Source organism: Vitis vinifera, chromosome 10 (assembly GCF_030704535.1).
Source record: "Vitis vinifera cultivar Pinot Noir 40024 chromosome 10, ASM3070453v1".
NCBI classification, from domain to species: Eukaryota; Viridiplantae; Streptophyta; class Magnoliopsida; order Vitales; family Vitaceae; genus Vitis; species Vitis vinifera.
This window is the reverse complement of record NC_081814.1, coordinates 26,573,282-26,586,823: the sequence shown is the minus strand read 5'-3', so window position 1 is coordinate 26,586,823 and position 13,542 is coordinate 26,573,282. Positions and strand designations below refer to the sequence as shown.

The 13,542-nt window shown below is 36.3% G+C and overlaps 1 protein-coding gene across 5 annotated transcripts in view; it reads left to right on the top strand.

Annotated features, from left to right (window-relative positions):
• The first annotated feature begins 7,689 nt into the window (after nucleotides 1-7,689).
• Nucleotides 7,690-13,542, top strand: part of LOC100254300 (cell division control protein 48 homolog B) — a 57,235-nt gene continuing 51,382 nt past the window's right edge. The window contains exons 1-6 of one of the 5 annotated variants that reach the window (XM_010657685.3): nucleotides 7,690-7,812; nucleotides 7,920-8,083; nucleotides 8,608-8,652; nucleotides 9,105-9,155; nucleotides 9,591-9,740; nucleotides 13,263-13,370. In XM_010657685.3, coding sequence (XP_010655987.1) covers nucleotides 7,959-8,083; nucleotides 8,608-8,652; nucleotides 9,105-9,155; nucleotides 9,591-9,740; nucleotides 13,263-13,370 — 479 coding nt within the window. In that variant the 5' untranslated portion in view covers nucleotides 7,690-7,812; nucleotides 7,920-7,958. Of the gene's footprint in view, nucleotides 7,821-7,919; nucleotides 8,084-8,607; nucleotides 8,653-9,099; nucleotides 9,156-9,590; nucleotides 9,741-13,262; nucleotides 13,371-13,542 lie in introns of all 5 variants that reach the window. The other 4 variants (XM_010657684.3, XM_010657686.3, XM_002267166.5 and 1 more) reach the window with 4 other exon arrangements.

The following is a 13,542-nucleotide window of genomic DNA, read 5'->3' as shown; positions in this document are numbered from 1 at the left end:
TATATTTCCATATTTTGCTCTCTGTGTATATGTTAAATAGAGACCCAATTATGTAAAATATACACGATTGAATATACAATTGTATTCTTCTCAATTTCTACATGGTATCAGAGCATGGATTGCTCTAAAACCCTAATCAATCCATGGCTTCCCAAAAAGGAGATAGCCATAAGTCCAGTCAATCGGCAACCTAGGAAAGAGAGTCGAAGATAATCTTCTCCATGGGCTCAGCTGGTGCATTCGACAACTCCCCACTCCATCTTATCGTTGAAAAATTGAACGGTAAGAATTATAGAGAGTGAGCACAGACAATCAAGCTTGTTATTGACGAAAAAGGAAATCTCGGGTTTCTTATTGACGAGACTCGACGACCACCTCCGACCAATGTAGCAGCATCCCAGAAATGGCAATCCGAAAACTCCTTCATCACCTCATGCTTGATCAACTTCATGAAGCCAGTCATCGACAAAACATACATGTTCCTTCCGATGGCAAACGATGTGTGGGATGTGATACGGGAAACATAGTCCGATGTCGAGAATGCTTCCCAAATCTTCTAACTCAAGACACGGCTCTGGCAGATGAAGCAAGGAGATTGGGAAGTCACAGAATACTACATTGAGATGTTGGGTTTGTGGCAAGAACTCGATCTCAGCTGCGAAGAGGAATGAGAGTGCACGAGTGACAATGTGCGGTTCAAGAAAAAAATGGAGAATGAGAGAGTCTTCGATTTCTAGTGGGGCTGAACCGCGAGCTTGACGATGTTAGGAACAGAGTTCTTAATTGTCAATTGTTGCCTTCCATTTAAGAGGTCTTTTCTAAGGTGCGACGTGAGGATAACATAAGGAAAGTGATGTTGCGGGAACATATCATTTCTAGGCTCGAGGCTTCAGGCACTTGTAACCCATGGGCCTCATGTTGGATCTGGCCCAAGACCGTCTGAGAGGACTTATTATGAGCATTGTAAGAAAACGGGCCACATTAAAGACACTTGCTGGACTTTACATGGCAAGCCCGTGGATTGGAAGCCCATACAGCCCAATAAAGCTCATAGTCATCAGGCCTCCACCGAAACCCAGACAAACAAAACACCCACAGAAAATCATCAATTAGCTTCTAGTGTGGGGTTTAATTCCGACCGTCTTACGAAATTATATGAGTTTTTTTTTTCTAATCTCCAAGCCTCTGGTCAGTCTTCTATTACTTTGTTCTCTAGTTCTTTAGCCCACAAAGGTACCTTTTTGACAGCATTTAGTACCACGTTTCATATTACTCCCTGGATTATTGACTCTGGTGCATCTAATCATATGATTGGTGCTCATAATTTATTTTCTATATACTCTCCTTTTGCCGGTAATTTAAAAGTAAAAATTGCAGATGGTATTTTATCCCTAGTTGCTAGCGAATGAAGTATTCGTATTTCTGAGTCTATTACTCTCAACCTTGTCCTACATGTTCCTAATTTATCTTGCAATTTGCTGTTTATTAGCCAGTTAACCAAATAGTCTAATTGTTCAACTAAATTCCTACCTTCTCATTGTGTTTTTCAGGACATATCATTAGGGAAGATTCTTGGCAGTGCTAAGGAACGTGAGGGGCTATATTACTTCGACGAAGCTAATGTGAGTGGACAATGTCCTCCTATTGTTTATAATTCTACATCTAGTCCTAGGGAAAATGAATTTTTGTTATGGCACAAAAGGATGGGTCATCCTAGTTTTCAGTACTTGCAACATTTATTTCCTTCACTATGTTCAAATAAAGCTTCATGAGATTTTCAGTGTGAAGTATGTGAACTTGCCAAACACCATCGTGCATCTTTTCCTAAATCTAAGTATAAACCATCCATACCATTTACTCTGATTCATAGTGATCTATGGGGACCCTCACATACCCCTAATAGGACCGATAAAAAATGGTTTATTACTTTTATTGATGATTACACTCGCCTGTGTTGGGTATATTTGTTGACTGATAAAACTGAGATTCGATCAGTCTTCATGAACTTTCACTCAATGATACAAACTCAGTTTCATACCAAAATTCAAATTCTTTGTACTAATACTGGTACCAAGTATTTCAATCACTCGTTGAGCACTTATCTACAAGAAAATGATATTATGCATCAAAGTTCTTGCGTTGACACCCCTCAACAAAATGGGGTTGTAGAACGGAAAAATAGACATATTATTGAAGTTGCTCGCGCCTTGTTGTTTACTTCTCACATGCCCTCACATTTTTGGGGTGACTCCATTTTAACAACCACCTACCTTATTAACCGAATGCCTAGTTGGGTCATATCTTTTGTCACATTCTCCAAAAATTCCAAGAGTTTTTTTCCCCATTCTAGACTTGGTGCACATCTTCCACTTCGTGTCTTTGGATCCACTGTGTTTGTCCACGCTCATGCACCAAAGCGGAACAAATTGGATCCCAGAACGCTTAAATGTCTCTTCATTGGCTACTTTTCCACACAAAAGGGTTACAAATGTTATGACCCAATTTCACAAAAGCTATATGTTAGCCTAGATGTCACATTCTTTAAGCATACTCCCTATTACTTGCTTCAGGGGGAGTTTGTGAGTGAAGCTAGACCACCCTTAACCTTAGACTACCTTAATGTTGTTGTGTTTGAATCCACTTCGTGCCTTATGTCTACCTCTTCGCCTAATATAGAAGGACACTTGAACTCAGGGGGAGATACAGAAATATAGACAGATAGGGAAACACTTGTCTACTCAAGGAGGTCAAAATCGAAGTCCAATGAGGCACTCACCTCTCAAGAGTCTGGCTCCAATCCTGATCAGGTAATAGATGACTTACCCATTGCTCTTAGGAAGCAATCTCGTTCATGTACACTCCATCCTATCTCAAAATTTGTGTCTTATAATGCTCTTTGTGCAAAGTGTCGTGCTTTTACGACTAACATTGATAGAATCCAGATTCCTAAAAACATTCAAGAAACCCTGGAGATTCCAGAATGGAGAGAGACAGTGATGGAAGAAATAAGGGCATTAGAAAAAAATGGGACTTGGGAAGTGATGACTTTGCTAAGAGGTAAGAAACTAATGGGCTGTAAATGGGTATTCACAATGAAATACAAGGCGGATGACACAATAGAACGATACAAAGCTCGCCTGGTTGCAAAGAGGTTCACTTAGACCTACGACATTGACTACATCGAGACATTTGCACCATTGACAAATCTAAACACTATATGAGTTCTCTTATCCTTGGCAGCAAACCTAGACTAGCCACTCCATCAGTTTGATATCAAGAATGTCTTTTTGAATAGTGAACTAGAAGAAGAAGTGTTTATGACGCTACCACCAGGGTTTTGTAAGGAAGAAGAAGAAACCAATGTATGCAAATTGAAGAAATCCCTGTATGGTCTTAAGCAATCTCCGAGAGCATGGTTCGATATATTTGCAAAGGTGATTAAGAACCAAAGATTCCAACAGGGACAGTCGGATCATACTGTGTTCTTCAAATAGTCCAACAATGGAAGGATGACCATCCTAATCGTGTATGTTATTGACATCATTCTCATTGGAGATAACACATGAGAAATGAAGAGGTTGAAGAAGGTCTTAACCATAGAGTTTAAGGTAAAAGATCTAGGTCAAATGCGGTATTTCCTAGGAATGGAGGTTGCCAGATCAAGGAAGGGAATTATTATCTCCCAAAGAAAGTATGTACTTGACTTACTGACTGAGACTGACATGTTTGGTTGCAAGCCAAGCGATATCCCTATCAAGGCAAAAAAAAAGGACAAAAAGCGATGGAAAACTCGTGGATAAAGAGAGATATCAACAACTAGTAGGTAGACTGATCTACCTTTCTCACACTAGACCAGACATTGCTTTCATCGTAAGCATGGTTAGCTAGTACATGCATTCACCAAAGGAAAGTCACCTGGAAATAGTGTATAAGATCCTTAGATATCTAAAGGGTTCTCTAGGAAGATGACTATTCTTTAAGAAGAGTGATGGTAAGAAGGTAAATATTTATACAGATGCAGATTGGGCGAGATCAGTAGAAGACAAAAGGTTTACTACCGACTATTGTACCTATGTTTGGGGAAATCTAGTAACATAGAGAAGTAAGAAGCAGAGTGTAGTAGCCAGAAGTAGTACTAAGGCTGAATTCAAAGCAGTTGCACAAGGTATGTGTGAAGGACTATGATTGTAGAAACTGTTGGAAGAACTACACATTATAGTAGAGCTCCCCATCAAACTTTATTGCGATAACAAAGCCGCCATTAGTATTTCTCATAATCCTATTTAGCACGAGAAGATCAAACATATAGAAGTGGATAGACACTTTATAAAGGAGAAAATTGAGAAGGAGATGATTTGCATGACTTATATCCCTACAAGGGAACAATTGGCAGATATATTCACCAAGGGGTTACAGAAATCTAGCTTTGAAGATTTTATTTGTAAGTTGGACATGATTAATATCTATGATCCAACTTGAGGGGGAGCGTGGAAATCCCGTATGATTTAGGGGGTGATTTGGAGGATATTGTGGTAGAAGATTGAGACCCCAATCATATATGATATTTAGGTTGAATGTTTGGTTTGATTTTTATATTTCCATATTTTTCTCTCTGTGTATATGTTAAATAGAGACCTAATTATGTAAAATATACACGATTGAATATACAATTGTATTATTCTCAATTTCTACAAAGTCATATACCGACTTATCCTCAGATGGAAATCAAAAGAAAATGTGAGAAAAACAGAGCATTAACATACATTCACCACCAAACAAACCAGCAATGTTCAGGAACCACATGAGAGGATGAAAAACGAAGTAAGAAGTGTAAACAAGCAAGAAAATGACAACAAAAGTACTTGAAGATCCTCTTCTTTAGCTCTCTGTTTTTGCTCTCTTAGGTACGAACCATCTTTCTCAAGAGTTCTGAATTTGCTTCCCACAACTTCCACCGATTTTCTCTTCCTCTAAAAAATGGCTCTCCCACAACCTACTCACTTTCTCTATTTTCCCATGATTTCTTTCACAGTTCCCTCAGATAAGCTTTCTCACTTTCTCTCCATACTCGACTCTTTTTCTCAAGCTCTCCTCAACCTTTCCTCCTGTTCCATTCTTTCTTTCTAAAACCAACCAAAAAATCACCAGCTCCTTTGCTTCCCGTGCTTCCCTCCTGCTCCATTTCTTGCTGCTCCATCTTTTCTCTTACCCTCATCTACCTCTCTCAAACTAGCTTGTTGCCCTCTTCTCCAAACCTCTAAACGGTCTATGAATTCCCATGTGTCACCTGTTGTTTCCCCACAGAAAAATGTCCTTGCCAACCCACTATGTCTCATACACCTACTACCAAAAACTCCTAAAATGTGGTAAAAATGTGCTCCAAAAATATCTCCTACCTCTAGACCAAAATGAGGGTCTACAATTACATACATTATAAAAAACCCACTAATTATCACTTAATATTATTAGTCAAAATACCAATAATTGATAAAATTATTCATACCTAGTATACTATTCTACCAATTATGAGCAATTACAAGGAATAGAATATTTCTATTTGGTCTCGTAGACTTGTATCTCATCTAAAGTCTTAAATTTCATCTATGGATGCTAATTCTATACCTTGGAATTTTTTTATATGGGCCCTCTTATACTATCGATTCAATATATATATCGAAAATTATGACTAATGAGACCGTATCATGCACATAGTTTAGATCTTATTGCTTTTGCACCTAAATATGATATATTTGTTTTGTACATTGATCCCATTATCCAGTATTTTGATTTTATATATCTGTATGCTTATTTAATAACCTATATTTTATTCCAAAGTTTCAATGACCTAGATTTCACATTCGTTGGATCAATATTCAAGATCCCATAATTTTTTTATATATAATTTATTTCTTTATAAAGGATATTACTATTGTGGAATAATTATGTATTTTACACCGTAATTAGCCATATTAGTAATAAAAAATCAATAATTCTATCTATTATCGAGGGAAGTCATTCATGGGGAGTAATATTATAAGCACAATAAAAAGTTCACTAAATTAACCATATCAACCAAAATCAATGTTAGCCTAAGGGTTCTCATAATTAAAATTTGAAGATAACAAAACAAGGTTAAGTATTCTAATATGTTTCAATCAAGTGAAGTTTTCAAGTTGTATCGTAAAATTTAAAAGGCTCAAATATACTTATATCAAGAATAAATGGATCCTTGAAGACTAAGTGTTTAGGAATCTATGTGAGATGAATCTCATGGGTGTATTTACGAGAAGATATTTTTTATGCACTTTCAAATGACTTTCATCAATCTTTCCCAAGGTTAAAAGTGACATCTCGTTCTTAAAATGAATGATCATGTGTTCTACTTCAAAACCTTAGGCTTAATCCCTTAAAAAATACTTTATAAATTTTTTAAAATGAAATGCTCAAGTTACTGGAAGAACAAACTTCAAATGAAGACTTTTTGGATGGATTTTTGCCTAATTGGTTAAGGGTACCTTGAACAAGTTCAACTGGTTAAGTTTTATCAATTGAAGATGGGTTAAGCCTACACAAAAATTTATCCCCCTTCTAATAGCAGATAGTTCTCTCAGGAACTAATGCCCCTAAGCTTTCAAAACTCTCTAAAAGTTGGTGATTCTTCTTCTTGGATTCATAAGAGAAATTCATAATTCATGCATAGTGGTGTCGTGTCACCTTCTCAAGATTATTTGTAGTTATTGAAGTGTAAATCTCATGGAGGAACAACTGTCAAGTAAATTTGTATATCACTTGTGATCGTTGTTTTATATTTAATGAATCATAGCTATGCGATCTTTGAGTCTATGATTTTACATTCATGAAATCTTTGGGAGAATTTGAAGGTAGTTTTTTCCGTGTATTGTGCATTATTGTTTTATATACATATATAGTGATAATTGTTATAGGAAACAATACATATATGAAGTTAAAAGGCATTGTTTACAAGTCTTTGTGAGACTTTTTGGGTGGAATTGAAAAAGCATTGCGAACATGCAACAAGTTTAATTGTTTGTTTGACGGAGGGAATTAAATATTTTATAGGGTTCTTGTTTATAGTTGTATATATGGAAAGACGTGGTATTCTTGGTGGAAATAGGTTGAGAAAATTATTTTTTAAATTTGAGTTACGAATGTAATTTATTCCTAAAAAAATAGTTGTGAAGTTTTAAAGCGGTTCTTTAAAAACCTAATTTTGAGAATTGTTTTTAAAAAACATTTGTTCATGACAGTCACGCATTAGGCTATGCCAAAAGCTATGGGCTAAATATACATTTGGGTTTATCTAGGGTTTTTGTTCACTTCTTATAATGTTGTTCATTCAAAGTTTTGAAGAACTAAATTTTCTTTTCATTTTCTCAGCAACCAAACAGATTTTCTGAGACTGGATGAGTTTGAAGTTATGGATGGAATGGAGCAAACAGCTTGGTCTGACTTTGCCTTGATCGATATCCTGAAGGTGGACTTTTTCCTGCTTAGCCTGTCAAAGACAGCCTTGCTTAGGCCCAAATTGGGATGGTACTTTCCTTTGACACGGGCCTAGGCCCATGGGGATGGACCCGAGCTGGGAGACTGCGTATTGAAAAATATATTTTTTTAAATGTAGAAAAATTATTTACATTTTGTTAATGCTTAAAATCAAACGGTTGAAAGCGTTCACCTCTCTCTTGTTCGGGCCCGCCCCCGAGCCCAAATCCTTCTTTCTTTATAAACAAAGCGGCTTCGTATTGGGATGCCAAAAACTGTGAGCTTTGCCGCCATTAACGCAAGCACAGAGTAAACTTGTGAATAATTTTCCTCGTTCTCTTTCGTTTTCTCAGCAGCCAAACGGATTTCTGAGTTTTTTTTCTTTCCTCTTTTTTTCTTTTTCGTTCATTTTGTAGGGCTTTGATTTAGGTTATCAATGGAAAGCAGTAGCAGCGATGGCAGGAATGAGTGGAGAGCAGAGGAGGCTATTGCTGGCAACGCCCAAGCACTTGAAGCTCTCAGAGAACTCATCACATTCCCACTCTACTATTCTTGTGAAGCTCAAACGCTCGGTCTCAAAGTAATCTCCTTTGTACCTTTTCGATGGCGAGATAACACAGGAAAAAATGTTTAACAATGTTTTCGGATACTGTTTTTGATTCATTTCTTGAAAACGGGTTTTTGTTAGAAAGAGAATGCCAAATCACACAGAATTCTTTTTGGATTTGTTCATCCGACACATTCAGTGGCAGGGGATATATAATTTTGATAGGAAACAACCATTAATTATAATGAAATAGGATATAGGATTTATTTTGCCACTATGTATGATCTGAGAAGCTATTGGGATTGAATAGCATTACTCCTTTAGGAACCAATAAAATGTGGTTTTTGGGTTTTAAGAAATTCAAGCTTGTTAGTAATTGGAAAGGAAGATGAGAATTGTTTTATGTGTTTATTTTTAAAATTAAACCATTAAAATTTGTTATCGGTTTGGTTTTTGAAAGTTTTCTTTTGTCTCTATAAGCACAAATTGGATGTGGTTTTATTTCCTAAAGGCAGTAAAAGTAGTTCTAACTGTATATTAAATTTGATTTGTTTCAGTGGCCGCGCGGTTTACTGTTATACGGCCCCCCTGGTACTGGAAAGGTATTGATCGCTATGAACTCCTGCTTTATTGTTTCCTTCATCCTATTTTTTGTTGGGAATGAAGCGTCAATGTATGAATGAATATTCAAATATATTGGTTTGTGCACAATTGTGAATTCCTTGTTCCATGTTTGTTTACTGTTCTGGAGATTCTATTTTGATAAGAAGGGAAAAATGCTGAAATGAGCTTGATAAAAGATTTTATTTTTAAGTTGTTCCATCATTTTCCTCCATTTTCTTGTTCTTTATAATGTTCTAATAGGGTTGTGGGGTTTGAAAACCGAAACTCAGGTTGGAATACAGAGAATTATTGTTGCTGTTCTTGATTTTCTGCTAAATTATGTTAATTCAAAATGTGCTTTCTTCATATGTAGTTATCTTGTTCAAGTGTTAGGACTGATTATTGAAATTTCTTTTTCTAATTGTTATTTTTTCTTGCATTGCTAGACCAGCTTGGTACGTGCAGTTGTTCGTGAATGCGGTGCCCATTTAACTACCATAAGGTGCTGCATCTTAACCTATATACATTTCATTCCTATCCAAAAAAAAAAAAAAAAAAAGGAAAAAGAAAAAGAAAAAGAAAAAGAAAAAGAAAAGGGGAAATCTATTTGCATTTGATTAGGTGATCTTCTCTGCAAATGATGGTTAAAAAAGTTCTATTCGTTTTCTTTTGGCGACTATTGTATATGTCTTGTGTATTTTGATGTGCTCTTTTAATACAATCTTTATTTACCTATCAAAAAAAATAAAAAAAAATCACTTTCCTGCAGTCTTTGCTCTCCATTTTGTTAGTTTGCTCCCGGTACAACTTTTGAGCATTTCTCTTTGCTTGTTCTCAAACCTTCCATGAAACTGAAGATTTAATTCTCTCAAGCTATGGTGGTTTTATATTATTTATGTCTTTGTCTTTTCTCTTTGGGGTTGGCAATGTTTTGCAGTCCACATACTGTTCACAGAGCACATGCTGGAGAAAGTGAGAGAATTCTGCGAGAGGCCTTTTCAGAAGCATCTTCTCATGCAGTGTCTGGCAAGCCATCGGTTATCTTTATAGATGAAATTGATGCCCTTTGTCCTCGTCGTAGTTCTAGGTATGTAGCAACTATCTATATTACTTAAGCGAACTTTAAATATCTTTATTTAATAATAAAAAATATAATGAAGAAGTAAAGAAGATAATGATTGCTATTAAAGATAGAAGATGCACACGAAATGTGCCAAAATGTACACTGGGAAGTAAAGGCCAGTCCCAGCACCCACCAGGTAACCCAGTTGGTCAGGGGGAGCACTGGGAAGTGTGGTCTTAATAAGTTGTTCTGGTTCAAAACTTGCCACTGATGATACCTTGTTTATGGTTGTTGTAGGATGGTCAATATCTCAAGGTTTGGGTCCCCATAGAGAGTCTTAAGGGCTTGGCCATGGAAGGTTCCTCGGTTATCCAAAAAAAAAAAAGGATGGCAGATCCTTCCCACAAAGGAAAACAATCTCATGGGGGAAAAGTGTGGCCTATAAAAGCGTTAAGGCTCTTGCTCACCTCTTGTTTGGCTCATCTTCACTTGGACCACAAACCTAGGATGCCATCCGAAAGTGGTTCCCATATTAATGTATTGGTCCAAACTTCTCCTAATGTGACATCCATACTGGCATGTGCCCCTGCTTCAGGTTGAAACCCCAAGACCTAAACAAGGGGATCACCTCAGCCTTTAGATTCATAATCCTGTAGAAAGCCCTCTAAGAGAGGTAGGTTTTCAGCTTCAATGGCCAAATTGTTCCCTGCCAGTTTAGGGAGGCCCAAATGAATTTTTTTGTTGTGGTCTCTGAATAGCTTATACACAAATCCCATTTGACCCCAATGAATGTTTAGAAAAGATTCAACCTTAGAATACTCAAGGAAGGAGTCATTGGCCAAAATATTAGCTTTCCTCTAATTTCCTAGATACACAACTTCCGTTCCATAGATATAATGCTAATGGACTGCCAACTGCATTCTGACTGAAATCATAGGGAAGTCAATAACCTACTTGTCTGACATCTCATGTCCTGACCCTTGTTTGCTTTTGGAGATCATAGATTCATTTCCAACCATAAAACTCAAATAGTCACAATGTTGCACAGGCACACCCCTTGGCAAAGCCATTGAAGATGGTCCTCATAACATATTTCTTTTGGAGCCTCTCCACAAAATCCCAACTAAATTGAACAACCTCTGCCATAGCCTATTAGAGATGGGGCAGTGCAGAAACAAGTGTTGCATGCTACTCTTAAGCATGCGAAGCCTCTGTCTTGGTTGGTTGGTTTTATAAGTCTTCTTACATTGGGTCATATAATTGGTAGTGACCTCCTAGTTACAAATCATGCAAATGTTTTATTTATTGTTATTTTTTTATCTTTTATTTTTATTTTTTATTTTGGGAGGGGCCCCTTGACTTTCCAAGTTATTTACCTTATTGACTAAAAGAAATATTTGGAGGTAAACAAACCCCTCCTCTCCAAGGAACAGCAATGCTCCTTACAAAATACAAATAGAGGTTGATATGTGGACAGTTTCTTGAAATACAGGAGAAAAGTGAAAGTAGATTGGGTAGGATTAAAGATTGAGCAGAGATTAGAGCTAGTGGTCTTCCTCCACTCTTGCTTACTTATCAAAAAAGATTTAGTGGTGTTCCTCCACCTTGAATTCTAAAAAAGTGGGAAGGGAATTTTTCAAAGGTCGATTTCCTTGCCCTGAATCTCTCCAAAAATGAATTTGAATCTATTTTTAACAATGGATCTCACATGGAAATAGAGGTCAGGAAAACCTCAGGAGATGGCTTTCCAAGGGCAACTTTATGATGTATTTCCCCAGCATTAGCATCTCATTCATAAAGCTTGCAAACTATAGTTAATTTTAATAACAAAATGCAATAGTTGGGTTTGCTTTGTATGAAATCTCCAATCTGTCTACCTATAAGGGCTCTATTTAAAGAAATCTCATCCAATCCTAGCCCCACTCTTTTGCTGAGTCATACACATACCCTTCCACTTAATAAGTTGGTTTTGGCTAGATTCCCCATACCTTGAGTGGATGAAATTCCTATCTGTTTAATATGGAAGTGACCCTAATTGGTGTTTCTGTTATAATACATATAAGAAAGCTGATAAATACATCTTTTATTGTAATTGGAAGATGAGTTTTTTTATAAAGGACTTGTATACCACTTTGTATACATAGGGTGCACCACTTTTATTTTTTTTTAGACTCTGCTTAATTTATTCTCTGTCTGCCTATCAAAGAAAATATTTTTATATGGGAACTACCTAATCTCTGAATCCGTAATCTCATGCATAGGGAGATTTGGACCCTTCACTTGATGGTCCATCTTAAAGATTTCCAAGCTCTAGACTCACAAAACTCGCATTAGTTATTAAATTAGACTTCTTTCCCTACCATGTAATTGATATGTTGGCAGGATCTGATCTCAAGTCTAATTGATATAATTGAATATAGATGTCTCATTTTTGCTTCTAGGTGAAGTCATAGCTGGTGTTCATACGATCACTTCACTGGCAAATCAGATAAATGTGCTGATTGTTCTGAAAGCAAACTTTGGAATCTGATCTGGACAACAAATTTGGCCAAGTGACTTGGTTAGTCAGCTGGGTTAGTGATACTGCATCATACATAGTTGGGATAATTTGAGAAGTATGAAGTTTTGTGGCAGAGTTATCTATTTAATGATTTTGTGTTCAAATAACTGAAATTAACGTCACTAGTGAGAAAAATCACTTTAAGAACTCTTGAATGGAAAAAAAAAGTGTGCATCAGCAGTGGGAAAAGGAGGTAAATGTAGGATTCTTTAAAAAACTGACGTATAATAAGCAGGAATAAAATGGAAATATGCTACTTCCCTAGCTTGGTTGATTGGGTCAAAGTAGATTTTAAACATTGATGAGAATGCAGTCACTTCCAAACAATCGTTTCTGTTACTTTTTTGATTGTTGTGGAAGACATCTTCATATTATGTATGGCTTGACGGCTTGGTGAAAATCATCAAAATTCTAAATCTCAGTCTGGTGTTGAATTTTGATCTATCTAGAAACAATGTCAGTTCATGGTTAAATAGTTGTAGGTATGCAAGTTTTTTAACTTTATGTTTGATGAAACTTTAATCAATGTGGAATTGGGAATGATTTGTAAATTATGTCCGAGATAAACTTAAGGTATGGTTCAAATCAAGAAAACAGAGTTAAGGTACAAAACAATAACTGTTGTCAATCATGTGTTCATTTCTTATAGTGAAGTTTATGTATTCTGTACACCGAACTATACTTTAGGCTAAATCCATCCATAACTCTCTCATCATTTCACAAAGCACATTAGTTTCTTGTTTGCAAAATGCAGAGGTTGTTGCTTTTGTTTTCTATTGATTGTTTCTTTTCCTGTATAATAATTTGAAACATGCCAATCTGGATCAATTGAGAACCTGGGAACAATGGAATGTGCTAATACATCTGTTGGCTACTTCCTAGCTTGTCTTTCTTTGTTTTCCAATTTTCTCTCTTTGTTGATATCTGGTTAAAAATAGAAAAAGAAACTTGTCTATTTACGTATGTATGACATGTTTCATGTGCAGGAGAGAACAAGACATTCGTCTAGCCTCTCAGCTATTTACCCTGATGGATTCCAATAAGCCCTTGTCAGCATCTGTACCACAAGTTGTCGTGGTGGCATCAACTAATAGGTTATTGTTACACCTTTTGTTTTAGGGGCTCTCTCTATTTACTTATTTGGTCATTTCATTAATATTTCTATATACATATATGATTTTCTACGCTCAATTGTTTGTTGAAAATACATATGTATATATATATATGTATGTATTCTTTATTTTATTCGTCTCTGGAGTTACTAGA